This window comes from Coturnix japonica, chromosome 2 (genome assembly GCF_001577835.2).
Source record: "Coturnix japonica isolate 7356 chromosome 2, Coturnix japonica 2.1, whole genome shotgun sequence".
NCBI classification, from domain to species: domain Eukaryota; kingdom Metazoa; phylum Chordata; class Aves; order Galliformes; family Phasianidae; genus Coturnix; species Coturnix japonica.
In genome coordinates, this window is record NC_029517.1 from 66,992,904 (window position 1) to 67,011,813 (window position 18,910).

The window sequence follows — 18,910 nt, forward strand, 5'->3', positions numbered from 1 at the left end:
TGGACTTCAAAAGCACAGAGATAAGCTGTTATTCAGGTTGTCACATCTTATTGCTGTGGCCAGATTATATGCTGTTAGTCTAGGCAACTGAATGTATGTTTTTCCCTGGACAGCCTGGCTTTCCTGAAATGGAATTTTTTCTTTGCCTGCACTGTATGGGGTAATATTTTTCTGCAGGGTAAGAAAAACCTGAAGCATTAGCAATGAAATTGTACCCAGCTGTGGTGCTACCTGCCTCCATCTTGAATCCCAGTTTCTAGATAGAACAAAAGTTCTAGTTGTATTCATGGTGAAAATCTAAATAGGCAATACCCAACCCAGAATGGCTTTTGTCAGTTCTAACAACTTCAGCTTCTGTCAGCTTAGACAGCCCTTCCTCAGCTCGTAATGCTCAGATCAGCAGTGCTGTTCTTTGCATCTTGGTACATATGTATTTTCTGATGATGCACTTGGAAGTTGGGTTTCTAGGTAAGACAACTGACTGCTTATAGCAGAGTATCTGAAAGTCATTAGCCAAAAAGGGTAAGTGACTTCGTTCTGGAAAGGTGAGTAATGACTCTGGTCCCAGAAAGAAGATAGTGAACAAAGATCAGAAAATACATGCAGCAAGCTCTCTTCATGAACAAAATAGCAGCTCTTGTCGAACTAAACTAACTCACAGTATTAACATTATTAAAGCCCTTTCTCCAAGATACTAACGCCATAAGAACAAAAATCAAAGCTGTGTATAATCATGCAAAATATTAGGCTTTTTTTATTCAGTATTTAAGTTATTCTGAATATACAAACAGTTAGCCAGAAGATAAAGTGAAAACAAGTACTAGTTGTACTTCTATATAGACTTACACCCATAACACATGTTTCAGTTAATAGTTTCTGCATGCTCTTGGAAACTCATTCAGATGTTCTGCTTGATATTATATGCAAGAAATAGACAAGTGCTTTCACTGCAGAGAGAAGCAAATGATGTGTGCTGTTCACAGCTCCAAAATGATGTACATGGCAATTGACTAACACTGTGGTGTAACATGCCCTTTCCAGAGAAAAAGCAGCCACCATTTCACCTCATTATTAGCTTTGACACGTGAAATAAATGACAATACTTAATCATGCAATAAAACCCGTCACATCAATATCCAGATAAAATACTTTGAAGAGGTGAGGGAATACGATCTGTGAAGCAGTCAGAAAGGAAGCGATAAACACCACTTTCTTTCTGTGCATCTGTCACTGTAACTCACTGAACGCACCTTACTCTCCAATACTGCAGTTCCCTTCCCCTCAAGGAGCCAGCAACACAACTCAGGCAACTGCTTGGAAAACATGATTTTCTAGTTAGTTACCTCCAGCACCCAAAGCTTTTCTTTAGAGGTGGATGGAGTATTTCTCAGTATCCGCTTTCCCCACAGGATGACGAACAGAACAGCACCGTTCTGCAGTTATTAACACACAGCCGCTTGTTTTCAAGCTACGGTTAATATCGTTTCTCTCAAAATTCTTTGGCATTTGTGAGAATTCCAATACTTTGAAGGTAGCTGCTGGCACCACACTGGAGCAACCCCATTTCCTTTAGCTTGGGAATCGTTCTGCTTTCATTTGGGCTAAAGATTCGGATGGTCATCTCGGTTTTGGGGTGGGTTTTTGTTCATTTGGGAACGGTATTCAAAAAACAGTCTGGGAGTCTGTCATCTTTTGCTATCATCTGATTCCATTTCTTCTTACCACAATAGTTCCTGCTACGATATCGTAGGCTGTTCTGTTGTGCTGAAAAAACAGCAGCGTAATGAACGCAGGAAAAAATGAAGCGATGGAAAAATTCTTGATCAAGGCTCTTATTGTAGACCTGAAAGGAGAATAAAAGCATTCAGTGCCTTCTTTATTGTCAACTTCCCTGCTTTCCCCAAAGCCAACAACCTCCAGAGTTTAGAGATTATCTTACCACCTAACCTGGAAAATATTCACAACTAATTAACTGTTATATTGAAAGAACCTGAGAATACTTCTTGGCAATCCAATGCCGGCAAAGGCCAACAATAAAGGAAAGGTGCATTTCCTTCCAAACCACATTTTCCATCCCATTAATACAAAAGCAAGGTAAGCTAAGAGCACTTACGTTGTCATACTGACATTAGAAGACGGAATGACTAACACACGGCTGGGTGCAACGAGGACAGACGTATCACACGTCACAACTCGCAGCCCGAGCAAGAACTTCCCTGGGGTTGCTCCTCCTGCTCCCCAAATACAGATGATCTGCGAAAGAAAACTTACTTCAGTTCCACACAGAGCAGTGTTATTGACTAGTATGGCAAACATGGCTTTCTTCAAAAATAAGTGAGGCCCACAGCTTCACAGAACTCCAAGTAAAGAGGGCTTTACTTCATTGGCCACTGATGATACTTTGTTGTTTATCCGAGAACTGATAACTATGAACTACAGCAGTTAAAATGCAGGAGTAGTTACCTCGTAGAAGCAGACTAATAACCTGTAGATGAGAGCCACTATCATCATTTTCTGCAAGTCTTCCATGGATGTATCTTCATCTATTTCCTCTATTATGTAATGCATAGCAAATTTAGAGATGTCTCTGTTGAAAATAAGACAACTTTAAAAAACAACCCACAAAGCAAAAAACCAAACACGACACAACATCCAGAACTCATTTGTCCCTCCTAGTGCTGGAATTCTCTTCAGCTTCTGTGACATTGAGCCACCCAATACAATTCCTAACACTGGGAGGTGTTCAAGACCAGGTTGGACGGGGCCCTGGGCAACCTGATGTAGTAAATGTGTATGTTTGGTGGCCCTGCCAGGCAGGGGGGTTGGAACTACATGATCCTTGAGGTCCCTTCCAACCCGGGTCATTCTGTGATTCTGTGATCTGTGATTCTGTGAGGTTTCCTTCCAAGTTGCTGTTCAGTTTTTCGTTATGAAAAAATGCATTGTGAGCACATTTGCAACATGACAGTCTATGGAGTGAGCTGCAGAATCGTTAGGAACATTCTCATTCTTGAGAGATGCACAAGGGATTCCACAATCATCTACTTACACACATGGATACAACTATCTTCATTACAGGGTGAGGGAGATGGGAACTCAATGCATTGCTCTCTTATAACTGCAAAGCAGTTTGCAAGTCACCAGACAAGCAAAGGAGACTTTACCCCCTTTGCATGAGCAGGGTTTGCCTTCTCAGCAGTTCCAAAATGCTTTCAACCAAACAGTTGAAACTCTCAGCCATCTCCCCTAACAAAGCAATGCAAAGCTGCAGCTCAGAATCAGCTGTGTATCTTCACAAGTCAAACCACAGATGTGACATCTGATAAGTGGAATGGGCGCACTTGCAACGTGTACTTAGGAGATGACTTTTCCGTGAGCCATCTCAGTTATAATTTCTATTTAAATAGAAAGGTGTGGGCCTCGTGAAAACAAGCCACGCACGCACCACTCGCTCTCCTCTCTGTTCAGGATCAAAAAAGATAGGAATTGAGAGAATGGTAGTACAGCACAATCTGCTCTTCCCTTTAGTACAAAGCTGGCCTGAAGTCTTTGTCTTCAGTGAGGATGTGCCTTACGTGACAGCTCAGCCTGGCCTCCAGCACACAGCTCACCAGGGGGAAAAAAATAGTTTCTGAAGCTACTCGTAAGCAACTTTGTGGCTCTTGCAAGAGCAGCAATATCGAATATACTGTACAGTAACTCAAAAAGATTCTCTTTCAATCACCATTTTTGCAGAAGTGATACACATAAAGCTGTTCTCCAGCTTTCCCGTATCTTCTGTATCATTTTTGGCCTACAAAACTGAGGTAGAAATACAAGCTGCCAGGTTAAGTTGGAGGCTTTGGCAACTGAACAGAACTGAGAGGTTGGCGTTTCATTTGCCTGCTTATTTGAACAGTGACACTGATAATTTACACTGACATTTACTGCTTTGGATCTAAGCCTCTTCCACGCACTTTCAAGCAGCAGTTCAACCTGTCCAAAAGATGTTATGTCTGTAGTATCAGCTTACATCCTATCAACATTTGGAAGGCTCTTTTAGCAGATACCTTCAATTCTGAAATGTAAGTGTATGGACCATACTAAGCCTTGATCTCCTCATAAGATTGAAATATGTGAATATATCAAAGTAGAGGAACTGAATCAGCTACGGAATAAGGAGACAGTATTTAAGATAATTAATCACTAAAAAAAAAATCATAGGATCACAGAATGGCCTGGGTTAAAAAGAACCACGATGATCATGTAATTCCAAACCCCCACTATGTGCAGGGTCACCAGCCATCAGACCAGGCTGCCCAGAGCCACATCCAGCCTGGATAAATACATCCAGTATAAAAACATGAAGACTTTCATTCTGGTATATAGCTGATGCATATGATGCTTATTCCATTTTTCCCTACAGCTTAGGCACAGTAAAGCCTACAGGCTTTAGGTTTCTAGCAACCTTCCAATTGATGCATATTTGACATCATCTGAAATAAAAACCTTTTATGTTTTTTAATAAGGTTTTCCCATTGAGATTTATTTTAAGAGCGTTTTAAAAAAATTCTTGCTAATTCCCTCAAAAACTGAGACTGCAAGTCAGCCTAATTAATCCTTAGTAACAAGTGTGTGAGCCTACAAAATGACTCCACAATTCCTCCCCTTGCCATCAGCTGACCCCAGGTCAGATCTAAAAGGAGGTATCCCATAGTGGGGCTGTTTTCTCAGCCTGTGTCTGTTGAAAAAAGAGATGTCAGATGCGTAACCATAGCACATCGTGACACCTCAAAGAGCACGAAGACCTTAATGCTGTATATAGTAAACCTTTAAATCGTTCTACTTACTTGATCCCGCTGAGGTGCATAATACTTAAAACAATGGTTGCCTTTATAAAGAACAGAATGAAGAAATCCACCATCTCTGCTATGAACCTGTGTGCCAGCGAAGGGATAATGAACTCCCGACCTGCAACAGAAACAGTTTGGATTACCCAGATTGTACTGCACTAAAGAGTGCAATTCTCTCAAGGATGCTTCACATACACCTCTCTGGAGAACACAACCAAGGGCTTTATCTCAGCTCACACCAAGAGTTCTTCTAAAGATGTCTATCAGTTAAAGCACAAATCTGAATTCCTTCAGTTAGATGAGCCTTTGGGTCAGACCCACAAATAGGAGCCCACGACACTCCTGTACTTTTAAATGCAGTAAGCACAATAAAGCAGTGATTATGCAAGAGCAAGTTCTTAACGCAACTCAGCTTGTATCATCCCTTCATAGCTGTTTACGCTGGTAACTCCACATCGACTCTATCTGTCAAGTAGCATGATTTACATAAGGAGTACTAAAATAGATCCCATTTCCATTGCTGAAGCATATCCAAGTTGTCAAATAACTACTAATGGAGGATTCTGTACCTCAGCCTGCCCTGGCCCAGCTCAAGCAGGTAGCAGTAATCAGGCAGTAATAAAGTGCAACTGAAGCCTGAGCGTGCTTTGTTCTCCTGTGCTCAGTGTTTAATACTGGTGACCTGCTACAGCAAGGCAGGGAGGGGCAAGGGGACAAAGCACCTTAAGCCACGGTTACCATACATCAAGAGCTCGCTGCCACCCTGCTGCCTGGCATACAACTAACATCGGTGTTGTGACACTCGGCTGCGTGCAGACTGAGCCGGGAGAGGCTGGGAGAAGCATCACCTGCCCTGCTTTGCGACACTCCAGCTGGAAAAGCACGACGTTAACATAAGCTGTCACTGATTTCAGCTTACATAAGCACACAGGGCTGTAAACTACAGCAGCACCGGGATGGGAACACGCCCTCTATAGCCAAGCTTGCCCCAAGGACAATAATCCACAGCAGAAAAGGAGATATAAACACTTGAGCTGTTCCAGATGCATCCCCTCGCAATGTGGAGCACAGCGGTCGTTTGTGACTCTCCCCTCACACCTGTGAGACTGAGCTCACACCGACGGCACAGCTCTGCCTGCTGCACTTTGCCCTGCACAGGGCCAGGACTCCTGGCTTTTCTCCATGGGCCTCGGCAGCGCAGCTGGATGGCTGCCCCGTCCAGCAGCACTCACAGCACTGCCTGGCAGCCCTGGACTGAAGGAGGCAGCCATTAGCCATTCCCCCACCCAGCGAGGAAGCACCCGCACACTCCCATGCCATCAGACAGTTTGCTTTGCTCTCAAGCAAACGCAAACAGAAGCAGTGCTATACGTGCTCCGCAAATATTTACATCCGAAACAAACTCCTGCGCCAGGCCCCGCTGAACGTGAGCACTCACCTGCCGGCCGACCCGCAGCCTCCCGCTGGCCAACACCGCCGCTGCCGGAGCCCGGAGCCGCTCGGGGCAGCGGGGACAGCCTGGCGGTCGCCGCCGGCCAAGAGGTGTTGGGGGCGGGCGCGGGGGGAGCGCGGGGCCCCGGCGAGGCGGTGGCGGCAGGCGGCGGGGCGAAGAGGTAGAACGGGCTGTAGTAGGCGGCGGGGGCGGCCCCCGGCGGGGCGGCGGGAGGGGGCGGCGGGGCGGTGAAGCGGGCGGCGGGGCCGGCGGCGAGCAGTGCCGGCAGCGAGCAGTGCCAGCTGAGGTAGCCGCAGTACGAGTCCCACAGCCACTGGTGCACCCGCCGCGCGTACTCCGCCGCGCTCAGCGCCTTCCCCGCCTCGTCGCTCCCCGTGGGCGGCGATGGCGACGCGGGAGCGGCCTCTCCGCCGCTGTCGCTTCTGTCCTGGGCGCCCCCGGCCGTGGCCGCCGCTCCGGCGCCGCTGCGGGACGTGCCCGGCTCCGCGCCGAGCTCCGCCATCTCCGGCATCGCCGCTGACGCTGAGCGCCGCCCGCACCGCGCATGAGCCGGGCTGCGCTTCGCCTCTCCCACAGCGGGGAGAGGGGTGAGCAGGGGAAGCAGCTTCTTGTATTGCCCTTGTACTGCCACATGGTATCGCCCAGCGCCGAGGCACGGCTGCGCTTAGGCCGGGAACCGTCTGAGAGCTCCCGAACTGAGGGTAGATGTAGCTCCACAGCCGTGCCGGCTGGATGCGTGTAGAGCCGCTGCGCCCTACTTCCACCATTCCCGCCTCCCTGTACCACAGTGAGCGCCTCAGGAACCGCCCGACATCCGAAAGAACACGGGTGGTTTATCCCACCGACACCTGTGGCAGCAGTAAAAGGGTCTAATCTAATTTGCTAACGCTGGGAGGATTTGTGGATTTGAACTGCAGGCTTGAAATGGCTCACCTTCCTCTCTTCTTAGCTCTGTTAAGTATGAGCGTCACGATCAGTTTGTTTTTTATGACGTGCTTTTAATGGAAATGGTGCTGTGGAAATAGCGGTGTTCAAAAAAAAACAATCTTACATTATTCCAACAAGTAGGTGTTTTTTTCTTCTTCCGCATTTGTTCCCCTCAAGCCTTTTACCACGATGATCTCGTCTTAACAGCGAGGCTTACAGAGCAGTTTCTCAGTCCCTTGGTAGCACGCGAATTCAGTGTTAACAGGAAGACCTCGCCATTGCCCGCCCCTCAGCTGCTCTCTGCCATCTGGTGGAAACGCGGAGTCACTGCTTCGGTATTTCCAGTTTCCACAAAGGAAGCGATGATTTGAGCAACTGAGCCGATATCGCACAGCCGTAAGGATGGCTGAGGCTGCCAGGGTCCTCCCTGCCCACCTGGCCCCAGCCCTGCCCGAACACACCACGGCCAGGAACCTTCTGGAGATTTCCAAGGAGGAGACTTCACAGCCTGTGGGCGGCCTGTGCCAGTGCTCCGTCACCTGCACAGCATAGAAGTGCTGTCTGGTGGATAGACAGAACCTCCTGTGTGTCACTTTGTGCCCAGTGCCCCTTATTCAGGTGCTTTCTACCTGAGAGGCCTGTCTTGGGTTTGGCCCTTCTCCTTCCTGCGCTTCATTAGGTCCTTTTACAGAGGTGCAACTTAAGAAAGCGTGAGATCTCACAAGAAAAACACTGCCTACATTTGAAAACTTAGATCAGAATCTCTCGTGTACCTTACCAGCTGATTTGTAACCTAGTGAACATATGACACAAGCGGGTTTATAAAAATGAACAGGTTAATTACACATTCTTTCCATAACATTATGTGCACCACAGGTACTGTTGTCTGTTTGCATTCAGAGCAGAAGCACGACTTAAAAGCAGCGCGAACCAAGCTGAAATATGTGCCATATCTCATGTGGCAACGTGCAGTAAAAAGAAGGGATTGATAGAATGTTAGGGTTGCTCAGCATTTAGTGCCTCATTCCTTGCTGGAGTCCTATTCCACTGTCTAACACTGTGTGGACTTCACTGGCCTTTTCTCCAGTTACCAGCATTACCTTGGTTTCTCTTAATGTAAGGCCTCCTTCCTTTTCAACCTCTGCTCTCTGACAGAGTCCTCAGGTGTGGTCAGACCTTTGAGCACACAGTGTGACTGCACAGGCCTACTTGCCATTAAGAAACTCATCAATGATTGTGCTTGGGTCTTGCACGTTGCAGGAGTGTGAATGTTGGAGAGAAGGCTTAGCCATAAGGGAGTTTGCTCTGAGATGTTTAAAAGAAGATTGATAGAAGTAAAGCAACCTTGAGGAGGGAGCTGAACTCTTTGGAAGAACTAAAGGAGTTTGTCTTTGTAGCAAGTCAGATCTGCCTCACTGTTTTCTGTTTACCAGCATGCGTTTTATACTTGTTTTGTGCCATACCTCCAGATATCATTTTAGGGAACAAATTATGATTATGATTTGAAGACTAAAAAATCCTCCTGCAATCCTTTCATCACAAGTGCATGATGCTGTTTTTCAGCTATGGTAAACATCTAAGTAAAATATGGGACGGACTGCTCCTGAGTTTGTTAGCACAGGAGGGATACATCCAGAGACATGTAGAGAAACAATGGGAAAAGGTGAAAATAGAAGGTAGAGCTTATAAACTTGCATGGGATGGGTCATGATCATCTCTCTAGACGAAATCTCTGGAAGATCTGGGTGTACCTAGAAATGAGAACCACGAACAGCTGGGTTCCGTTGCTGTCGCAGAAGTTATATGCACAAAACTTCATGTCTGCCAACGTGCAACACAGCCACTACTCACTGTCAGGTAGGTGGTGATGATTGATGAGCATGGTGATGTTTGATGAGATGGGAGGAGCAGCTGCTTCTCAGTTAAGCTTTTGAAATGGCATTTAAGATAGGGAGGGTGTATAGGACAAACAGTACAGCTCTGTAAGCTCCGAGCAACTTTATATTTAAACAAGTACACTTTCCTTTTTTATTTCATAAGAAGTTTACTGTTGAAAAATGGTGTATACTAAGGCAGACACATTATACATATAGATTAAAGATCAGATAGCAAAACCTTGCGGAACGAGCACTACTGTTGTGTTACAGAGGGTTTACAATCAAAGATAGTTAAAAACCCTCAAAGATTAATGTACTTTCAAGGTAAGTTAGGCACAAAATTTAGCTTGTAACTAGCTCTGCAAGCATCTCACTTTGATTTCACCATTACAAAGTATTACAAGTGATCAAAAACATATGCTGGCTGCAAAATTTTAAACTTTTATTGTACTATGTGCTGAAATAGTACAAATGTATACAAGACTCCACCTTTGTTAAAAAAGCATGTACAATAGGGACTATAGAAAGTAGAATTTAAGGGCTGAGTGGGCTTTATTTGGGCTGAACCGATAGGTCTATGGCTTTGATTCGTAGATGAATTTGAAATTGAGTAAGTGTTAGAAATGCAGGGAAGAAACAGAAAGGTATTTTAATCAATAGAAGCTATGACAGCTATAATAGATAGATTTTAAAGGAACTTTAACAAGCAAATTAAGTGATATCTGACATGTGCCTCTCGCCCTGGGAAAACCACCGGCCTGGTGGTGGTATCTCCCCTGCCAGCTTGTTGTATTGCAAGGGTGCAGTTTGAAATTTTAAAGCATGAGGGATTGTCTCAATAACAACAACAAAAGATACCTGTGGAGCAAAAACTTGCAGGTGATTTCCTGCAAGGTGTTATGAGCTCATATGAGGCTTCGGTTTCAAAACAATTCCTGATTTGCAAGAAATGAGAGGGCAACAGCAGGTCTGTATGGACCAGAATAAAATCCTCTATGAAACACAGGGATCTTTATATTAGAAAAGTGTTAGATTAAAAATATCATGTTATTTCATCTTCCATTAGGAAAATGTATTGCTGAAAGTGATCCTTTTTTATTTTTTTGCTTGCTTAAAAAAAAGAAAAGATTGCTGCAGAACTACAAGGAACTGTCATGTAGTTCTTTCCAGGGGTGTGTTTGTACTGCGTTGTACAGGAGTAACGTAAAAGGTGAAAACAAACATCTTAGAGTCTTAATACTGGTTTTGATTAGCGGAAACATAAAAAGGAATGCCCAGAAGCGATGTGATAACCAAGTGTATCATGCAGTATTTTGGCTTAACGAATAAAGTGTTTCAAACCAGTGACGTGACTGGAAGGTGGGGGGTTTCAAGCCATCACATTCACATGACGTCATGGAGAAGTAAAACCGTAAGTGAACTGTAAGTAAAACCGTAAGTGAACTGTAAGTAAAACCGTAAGTGAACTGTGGAAACTTGAGAAATGCTGAGGTGCCTAACAAAAGCGTGCCGGACGGGTTATTGTTTCTAGCATGCACAGCTAATTCTTGAAGACCTAAGACAGCAGTGGGAGCTACTGCTAGTTCTAGTTCTTTACGTTGCTGCGTTGTTTCTGCTGGCTATGGTCTGATCACGGTCAGTGAGCGCTGAGTGATGTTAGGAGGTTAACCCACGATCTCTGCAGGTTCAGTGACCAACTTAGATCCATCCCATGCTGTCTTGAACTGTTCAGGAACCGGAAATTCTTTCTGTTAAGAAACAAAAGCAACAATGATGATTAGACAAACAGCGGATACCTCATGAAAACTGGCGGAATACTATTAGTGCTACATGACTGGGAAAGCACTGAGAGCTCAGACACACCAGGATTATAGAGAGGTCTTCCTCATTACCCTAGGAAGCTATTTTCAGTGCCACACAGGAAAAAGCCTTCCTGCTACCTAGTTTCAAATAGCCTCACTGTGGTACTCCTGTGTAATAATCCTTCTCACACCATTATTTGGGACAGCTGAGTAAATAAACCTCATGTCAGAAATGACTTTAGACACCACCAGCGACTGGCCTGGAAGACAGTAGAAGTGATCTGATGTGGCGATATAGTGAAGAGACTAATTTTAAGAAGGAAAGCAAATGATATAACACAGGAGAGTAAAATCCAACCCATCATTTTACACGTGATATACTTCAAGAGACACAGCATTCTGTGTGGGACAGACAAAACAAAGCAGAACCTTGAAGGAAGTTTTCTTCCATTCCGTGTATTCCGTGAAAGCATGAGAGACATTGGGTCCTCCTTGGTTCCCAGAGAACAAAAGTGTGGAGGAAAGGACTTTTTCTTTCAGATCTCATGGTGTTTTGATAGCCAATAACTTCAGACAATAGTGGCAATTTGATGAGAGACTCGTCAAAGAGACCTGCTTTTATTTCATTTTATTTCATTTATTTATGTATTTATTTATTTTCAGAGGCAGGTGGATGGGTGGATATGCACTCACTGAAAATCATTCCCTTTTTATTTGCATGAAGATGAGCATCCAGTAATCACTCTGGGAAAAGCAGAGCATGCAAATTCTCCTGTCGCATCTTTTCTTTTATGAAGCCTAAGCCCTTCTGCCATACAGTATTCCAGAGTGGGAGATTTATGGCAAATTCAAGTTCTGTCTTGAGTCTTTCATTGCAACTTCAAAACTACTCTGCTGAACAAGTATGCTTTACCTGCATGTTGCCTTGCTACAGTGTGACACAAGAGGATGGCTTTACTAGGGATGATGGAGAGCCAAGTATTAAGGAAGTTCCTCAATACCTGACTGGATGCCTACCTGTGCGACGTGGTGTAGGGAACCTGCTTTAGCAGAGGGGTTGGACTCAATGATCTCTAGAGGTCCCTTCCAACCCCTACAATTCTGTGATTCTGTGATTAAGGTCTTAGTAGGACAACAAAGGAGCCTTTGCATTAGAAAAGGCACACCTCATGCTGAAGTGATGTTTAAGAACCATATTTTGAAAAACACTAGAAAGAATTCTACAGACACTACCCATGTATCTACAGCTTTAGAATAAATAACAAGTAAATAATGCTTTATTATTTCACTGGGAGTTGAAAGATTTCCATCTTAATTTTAGTGTCATCCTCTTTGGGCAGAGTACTCTCCAACAGTGGGTGAAATGAGTCCAACTGGGAGATTATCTTTAGGAACCAACTTTAAAAAGTAAATTAAGTGGACAGGAGATTAAGCCATCATCTGTAAAAATGGGGAGAACTAATGTCTAATCTGTGAATTTTGTGCCCCAGCCAAAAAAGTCATTCGTTCTGCACTGATAGCTGAGATAATGGTACACAGAAATTCAATTGTTTTGGATCATTTCTTGATCATGTTATTACGTGTGGTGTGTAGGCTCTTACTTTCCCAGCAGCTTTATCTACCAAGGCTGGATGGGTAGAGGGAGAGAATCTCTAAAAATAATTGCACTCACGTAATCACCATCTTGGGGGATGAGGATGTTCATCTCAGAAGACTTGGCACTCACGATCTCACAATCTAATGATTCCTCACTGAGGTAGATGTGACAGCCTTCTGTTTTGTTAATAGAAATCGTTGGCACTTTCCCCATCACCTGAAAAAATGAGATATGCTTATTATCAAATCTTAAAAAGCAAACAAAGACACTGTTAATGTAATTTTAGTTGCCTGCCAGATCTAATTTTGGCCATCAACATCTGATCTGTATGTTGTCTGCCTAAATGAAGTTTGTATTTGAGATAGAAGCTATCCATTTGCTAAGCACTGAAAGTTCTTGGTGGTGGTAACAGTGTTCTCTATGCAACTGCAAGCTTATAATACCCAGTTTTCTATGTATGATTTAAACTTTTTATGTATGATTTAACACAAGTGTTTTCTCCATTCTCTCTACTTCCTGTGACGTTTTTGTGCTGATACTCAGGCAGTGCTCAGCTTGTTCATCAGCAGGATGGCAAGAAATCAAACACGTGAACTCCAACCCATTCTGGGCAAATGAAGGATCTCGGCATCCAAAAGTGTTTGTTATACATTCTAAAGACTTAAAAACTCTTTCTGGATTTATAGCACACAACAGGAGAAGGTTTTTATCCCCTTCAGGCAGGATACAGTCCTAAAAAAAGTATGAAGATCAATTTAATTAAATCTTTATCTCCCATCATTCAAGTTAAGAATGTAATTTCAGCTCCAGTTCCTTAAATGTGACAGCAAACAAACAGCAAGTGGTCTGTCTCCTGCACTCTGCCCTCCTCCTGAAGTCTGATCTGCATAATGGATCAGTGCTTCCTAGCCTGATCTTTCCTCTCTTCTGCAGGATCTCATGCAATAGAGAGCAAAAAGATGGGTACGTTAATTTTGCAAACATCAGGGAAAAATAAGATGCCACAGCCAAATGCCTGGGATGTTTAAATGCCTGTGCCATAAGATATGTAGCGATCGTGACTAAACCTGCCTGTTAGAGCCCACAGATGTTGTGTAGCTGGTAGTAATGTCAGTCACCTGCAAGAGGATGCAAAACAGGAAGAAAAATCCTACTGTTTTTTACTGTGGTATTTGTGACTGGTATTTCAGAAGCGTAGAACAGGCCTGCTTGCATTTACTGTAGGCACAGCCTTTTAAGCAAAAGACCTCACCTTTTGTGAAGACAGGAAGTTTAATATAATTTCATTCCATTTAATTATTTTTCTCTTAATAGAAAGCATCCCAGAGGCCTTTCTAAAGATAAAATCATCTGTGTTGGCCACAACCCAGTATTAGAGCTTGTACAGTTAGACCTCTTTGGAACGGAAGGAGTGAAGTGCTGTAAATGCCAGGAAGACTGTCTGTATTTAGAATAGGGCAATGTCCACTACAGGAAAGGCAAAATGTGGATTAAATAAGTGTATATTTTCATTTCAAAAGAACCACAAAAGAAGATGATCTGTGATGAAGTTCTACTCACTGGTTGTCTAGGACAAAACCAGTAGAGACTCACAGTCCATATCTAGGCAAGTGTCTGCATTATCTTCTCATGTAATGAGTCAAGTTGCTGGGCAGGCAGATCTTTGAAATCCAAGAGCCTGCTTTCACTTTATGTCATGTAGTTGTCCTTTGACAGTCTATTTGAATGTTTTCATTGAAAGGAAAAACAAAGAAAAGGAAAAAAGAAATAACCAACTTCTGGGCTTAGAAACCAATTAGCTGACTGCCAGAATTTGAGGCACTGCCAAACTTTCAATCTCAGGAGCCCTTTACCATGAAAGCAATTAAATTAAGGCCAGAAGTATTAATATGTTAACCCTTCCCAAGGCAGGGGGATTGGAACTGGATGACCTTGAAGGTCCCTTCCAACCTAAGCTGTTCTGTGACTCTGTGGTTCCATTGAATAGATCTCTCTGTTTCACTGGAACCAGGTGTGGGACTAAATGAAGTCTATTCAGTAACAATCAGCAGTTTTCATAGGCACTTTCTAAATACATCAGCAGAATTGTCTGTATATTAAGACAGGTTTTGCTGCACCAGTCTCTGACTCTTTGTGTGCACATGTGAGTTTTTAATGATTTCTTGTAGCTACATGTCGGGCTTTTTCTTTCTGCTTGTTCTCTTTCTCTCTTTGTTTTTCAAACACGTTTACCTGTATCTGAATATCCCTGGAATTGATCACTTCCACAATTCCCACAACGTTGTCAAACACGAGGCCAAACTTTTTACAGTTATCTAAAATAAAAATAATCATAAATAAGAAAGGCAAGATAAAAGCAAATGTACGCACACCGGCTGCATTAAATACAAAGGTTTCCAGTCTCATGCTGCATAACTCATCACTGGTGATCAGTCCATTAAGATGAATGGAACAATTCAGTTGCATTACTAATTGCATCAATAAGTTTTTCAAGGCTGGCATTTAAAGCCCAGCTGAGGTCTCCACTCACCGATAGTAATTGAATTGATCTTTCCTTTTATCTGAAGTGTAGACTTGTTACACTTGAAGATGTAGGCTACTTGCTTGAGTTCAGTGTTGGTAATGACCAGGTCATTCTTATCCTCTTGATATTCCTATTTCAGAAAAAAAGTGTCTTTATTTGGTTATCTTTAACTAGCTAACAGTCAGACAGAGCTTAATAAAACATATTCTCAAGTCACTGCATCACTGCAACAGAACAATATCCTTCTGTTGGCTTAAAAATCCAATGTGATTGGTGGCTGGATATTTCACCCACTTCAGCCTTTGGCACGTGTACATTCTAGAGCTGCAGATCTAAAGAACTTGGCATCAACCAAGACAAAACTCTGATCTGTTAGCAAAGACATTATGCTCTCAGCAGTGTAAGAACACCCTCACAGAACTCTTGTTTGGCTCTCATTCAACTTAAAACCAGCATGTTGAAGGTCAAACCAAATTTTCACTCCCAGCAATGCTATCTAGGGCTGTATAAAGTATATCGTGAACCAATGCCGGCAGCACCTTAAACAATAAGGTGGAATATGTGAAGAAATTTTCTTTCATTACAAAGTGCAAAAGGGCAATTACACTCTATGCACATCAAAGAAAGGCTAGGGATCCACAAGGGTTGTTTCAGGTAGTATGACCCTAATGCAAAATAACAGAGGTAAATTGCAGCCACACTTTGTGCAAACTTTACTGCACAGTAATGACTGTGTGCTTAAACTTCCATGTGACTAAATTGCTTATTGCTTCCAACACAGTGACGTGGCTTTTCACTCTCAGATAGTTTGGTATATGCTTCCATAAATTAATTCCAGGGCTATAAACAAAGCCATCTTTTGCTTCTGTAGATTGAGCAAAAGGAAAACACTTCCATACTTTTAAGCGTGAGAGAGGTGCTTGCATGGAATGAGTGACTGAGTGATGGAAAACAAATGTATAATTCCATCAGTTAACGAGGATGGAAAAAGTGCTCTGTGCTAACAATGTATGTTTTCTCACAAGAGTGGTCTGCGAAAAGGGATTTTAATTGGAATTCTTCATTGGATTTGTTTCTGGAGCACTGATTTTGCTAGAATTTATTTGTTTGTTTTGACACTCTCTGGTTCAGATGAATTGTTTTGGATTCTCAGACACAAATGAATTAACTTTAGATCTTAGAGAATAATAACAGCTAAACTGGAGTAATGCAGAATCCACCCATTTTAGTTGCAAATTTGGTTTGTTGTTACTTGATTGTGGAAGGCCTTTTGCAAGAAGCTCAAGCTGCTTTGCAGTGTGCAGTGTACAATTCAGCGGTGGGACCGGAACGCACCACTCTCCATTTTTTCCCCTCTAGCTCCAAGACGGGGGCATGACTCTGCTGCGGGGAGTTCTTGGGGGAGGTGGGACTTGGAGTATGGCTTTTCGTGGGAGAACGAGCAGGTGGACCTTGGGCACGTAGGCTGGGGTTCTTGTGTGTCTTCTGGTCATCAGAGACATGGCGAAGCCCTTGGGGAAAAAACAAGGGTTGTTATTATAAAAGAGAATCTGTTCTCTTGTCCTAAGGCTACTCATCTTGAAATAAGAAAGATAGTATCTAAATCATTTGCAACTGTGTTAAATTAGCTTATGAGTTGACATTTTTTATTTCTTCACGCTTTGCCTGGGTAACCAATGAAGAGTAACTGCCATAGATATTTTTAGCTATTTATTTTTTTACCGTGGATGGGCTGTTTTAGAATCTTTACAAGAAATGCAGCAGTCTTTTAGTCCCTCTCTATCTGTAGAGCTCTGTGATCTTACTGTTGAGTATTTTTGCATCTGAAAAAGTGAGATTCTTTTTCTAATTTGGCACGAGAGTCAGATATATCAATTGTAAGTACATAAATTCATAGCCATCCACTTTAATTACAACTATCCAGTATTAATACAAAAGGTTTTATTGCTCTGATTTGTGAGCCATACCTTTCCACCCAGCTTATGACACATTTTGACACAGGTTGGTACACTGACTATGGGTCAGTAACAGGAATAACTTCCGATAGTAATTCCAACTTTGAAGTTCACCAGCTACTGGGGATTGAAGATGTCTAACTTGGTTGCACTGAAATTAAATGGAGACTTAGAAATGTCTCCATGTGGTGTGAATTTCAGCAGTACTGAACAAATTTGAGTGTTGCTATTTCTAAAGGAGGGTTTGGTATGCTGTCTTATCCAAACAGCTTAATACAAGCATTGGTCTATCTTGCATAATGTACCTTAAAAATGTTAGTGGAATTCGAGTCAGTACATGCAACTGTTGTTGATATAGTTTAACCGAAGGGTCAGAATTTAATGTCTCCTGACCTTTGGTGATTGCCTCTCCTTGGTTAAGCTGTGCAAACAAGGCCGAGCGAGCTGCTGTTCCTTCATCCTTTGGGGGGTTTTCTGTATCAAAGATGGGAGGAGGCCCCGGTGGAGGCGGTGGTGGTGGAGGAGGTGAAGAGAGGGATGACCCACTGGTTAGGACAGATCTCATAGATGTGGGTGATGCAACAGGACCCTGTGTGGGATAGATGGAAATTATTTTTAAATACAATTTTTAAAGGAACAATTTATTATGATAGCTCTTACTTGTTAGCATCCTTGAATACCATTGAGTTTCATTGATTCCAGGCAGCCACAGGTTCAGAAGAACTTCTAGCATCATAAGTAAAAATAATGTTATTAATCTTTCCTTGCATCAATGGGAGCAAGGCTGGACAGGCAGGTAGTGCACACTGCCACTGTGCTGCAGAGCTACTCCAACTTGCCAAGAATATTATTAAACATCTCCAGTATTGAAGTTTTCACATGATTTACATGTGGTGTGACATGTAAATATTCTCATATATAAAAGCAAAAATCTCTCCTTTTTTTCCCCTGGAAACACAGTAAATGTTTTGTCTAAAAAATAACTGGGAGGGTCATCAAATGTCAGTTATATATATGCAAGACTCTTGACTATAAATATATGTAAAATGTTATTCTTCAGACTGTTGAAGTAATGTGCAAAGATTCGAACTGCAGTAGAGTACAAAGCTGTGGTCATTCAAGTCAGTTCTTTATGAAATTCAATATTTTCTGATTGCTCAAATAATATTTTTTTTCAATTGCAGGAGATCACAGCACATGAATAACGAGAGAAGGGACCTTGATCAAGTAAGTAATGCAATCATTCTATTATGTTGTCTAATCAAAAGTAAATGTTTTGGTCTGAATGGTAATGCTCATATATAATATTATCAAACAAACAGGAAATACTGATAATGAGCTGATTAAAATTTTATGTATCCTACTGATAGAAAAGAATCTGAGAAACTGAGAATCACTTTTCCTGTCTCGCCACTGAGCGTCACTCTGATGCCAGAAATTGCTCATCTAAACAGCATCTCTGCAGCAGAGCAGAGACTGTTTCATAAGAACTGCTGTAAAAAAAATTATGTTGGTTCTGGTTAATTTAGCCACCTATACAAGTTCTGTGCATTGCACTAACTCATATTCATTAGGTAGGCAGATATGGTGGAAAAATGATGGAGACTTACAGAGTCAGGTCTCCTAATTGGCTACCTTTGTTAGGAGATATAGGTTGTTAAAAATGCATCCCAGGTAACCAATACTGGAAACAGATACTGCTTAGCTGGACTCAAAGGATATTTTTAATTGTTTAATGTGCCACCGCTTCCTGCTTTGCACTAAGCGAAAACATCAAAGCATCCATCTGGTTCATGCATCTCACAGGAGTAAAATCTGTAGCTGTTTTTTAAACAGTAAACTAGCTTTGGCTTGTGATCTCAAATGTGAAGGGGACTGAGGCGCACACACTTTTTTGTTCTTCAGACATCTTTAAAAAAAAAAAAAGAGAAAGAGACTGGCAC

The 18,910-nt window shown here is 42.7% G+C and overlaps 2 protein-coding genes and 1 long non-coding RNA gene across 3 annotated transcripts in view; 1 reads left to right on the forward strand and 2 right to left on the reverse strand.

Moving 5' to 3' along the window:
- Positions 1–726: 726 nt before the first annotated feature.
- On the reverse strand, positions 727–6,824 carry FAM8A1 (family with sequence similarity 8 member A1). The gene is made up of 5 exons (XM_032442504.1): positions 6,271–6,824; positions 4,830–4,950; positions 2,464–2,587; positions 2,114–2,253; positions 727–1,843 (listed from the first exon to the last, which is right to left on the reverse strand). The coding sequence occupies exons 1-5, from the start codon at positions 6,794–6,796 to the stop codon at positions 1,699–1,701; spliced, it is 1,056 nt and encodes a 351-aa protein (XP_032298395.1). The 5' UTR covers positions 6,797–6,824; the 3' UTR covers positions 727–1,698.
- An 83-nt stretch (positions 6,825–6,907) lies between these two features.
- Positions 6,908–18,195, forward strand: LOC116652911. The gene is made up of 2 exons (XR_004306117.1): positions 6,908–9,069; positions 18,152–18,195. It is a non-coding gene; the product is annotated as an uncharacterized LOC116652911 (long non-coding RNA).
- The window catches only part of CAP2 (cyclase associated actin cytoskeleton regulatory protein 2), a 58,638-nt gene continuing 48,923 nt past the window's right edge, over positions 9,196–18,910 (reverse strand). The window contains exons 8-13 of the mRNA XM_015854682.2: positions 17,361–17,556; positions 16,348–16,523; positions 15,019–15,142; positions 14,721–14,803; positions 12,564–12,704; positions 9,196–10,837 (exon numbers count right to left, since the gene is read on the reverse strand). Coding sequence (XP_015710168.1) covers positions 10,754–10,837; positions 12,564–12,704; positions 14,721–14,803; positions 15,019–15,142; positions 16,348–16,523; positions 17,361–17,556 — 804 coding nt within the window. The 3' untranslated portion in view covers positions 9,196–10,753. The remainder of the gene's footprint in view (positions 10,838–12,563; positions 12,705–14,720; positions 14,804–15,018; positions 15,143–16,347; positions 16,524–17,360; positions 17,557–18,910) is intronic.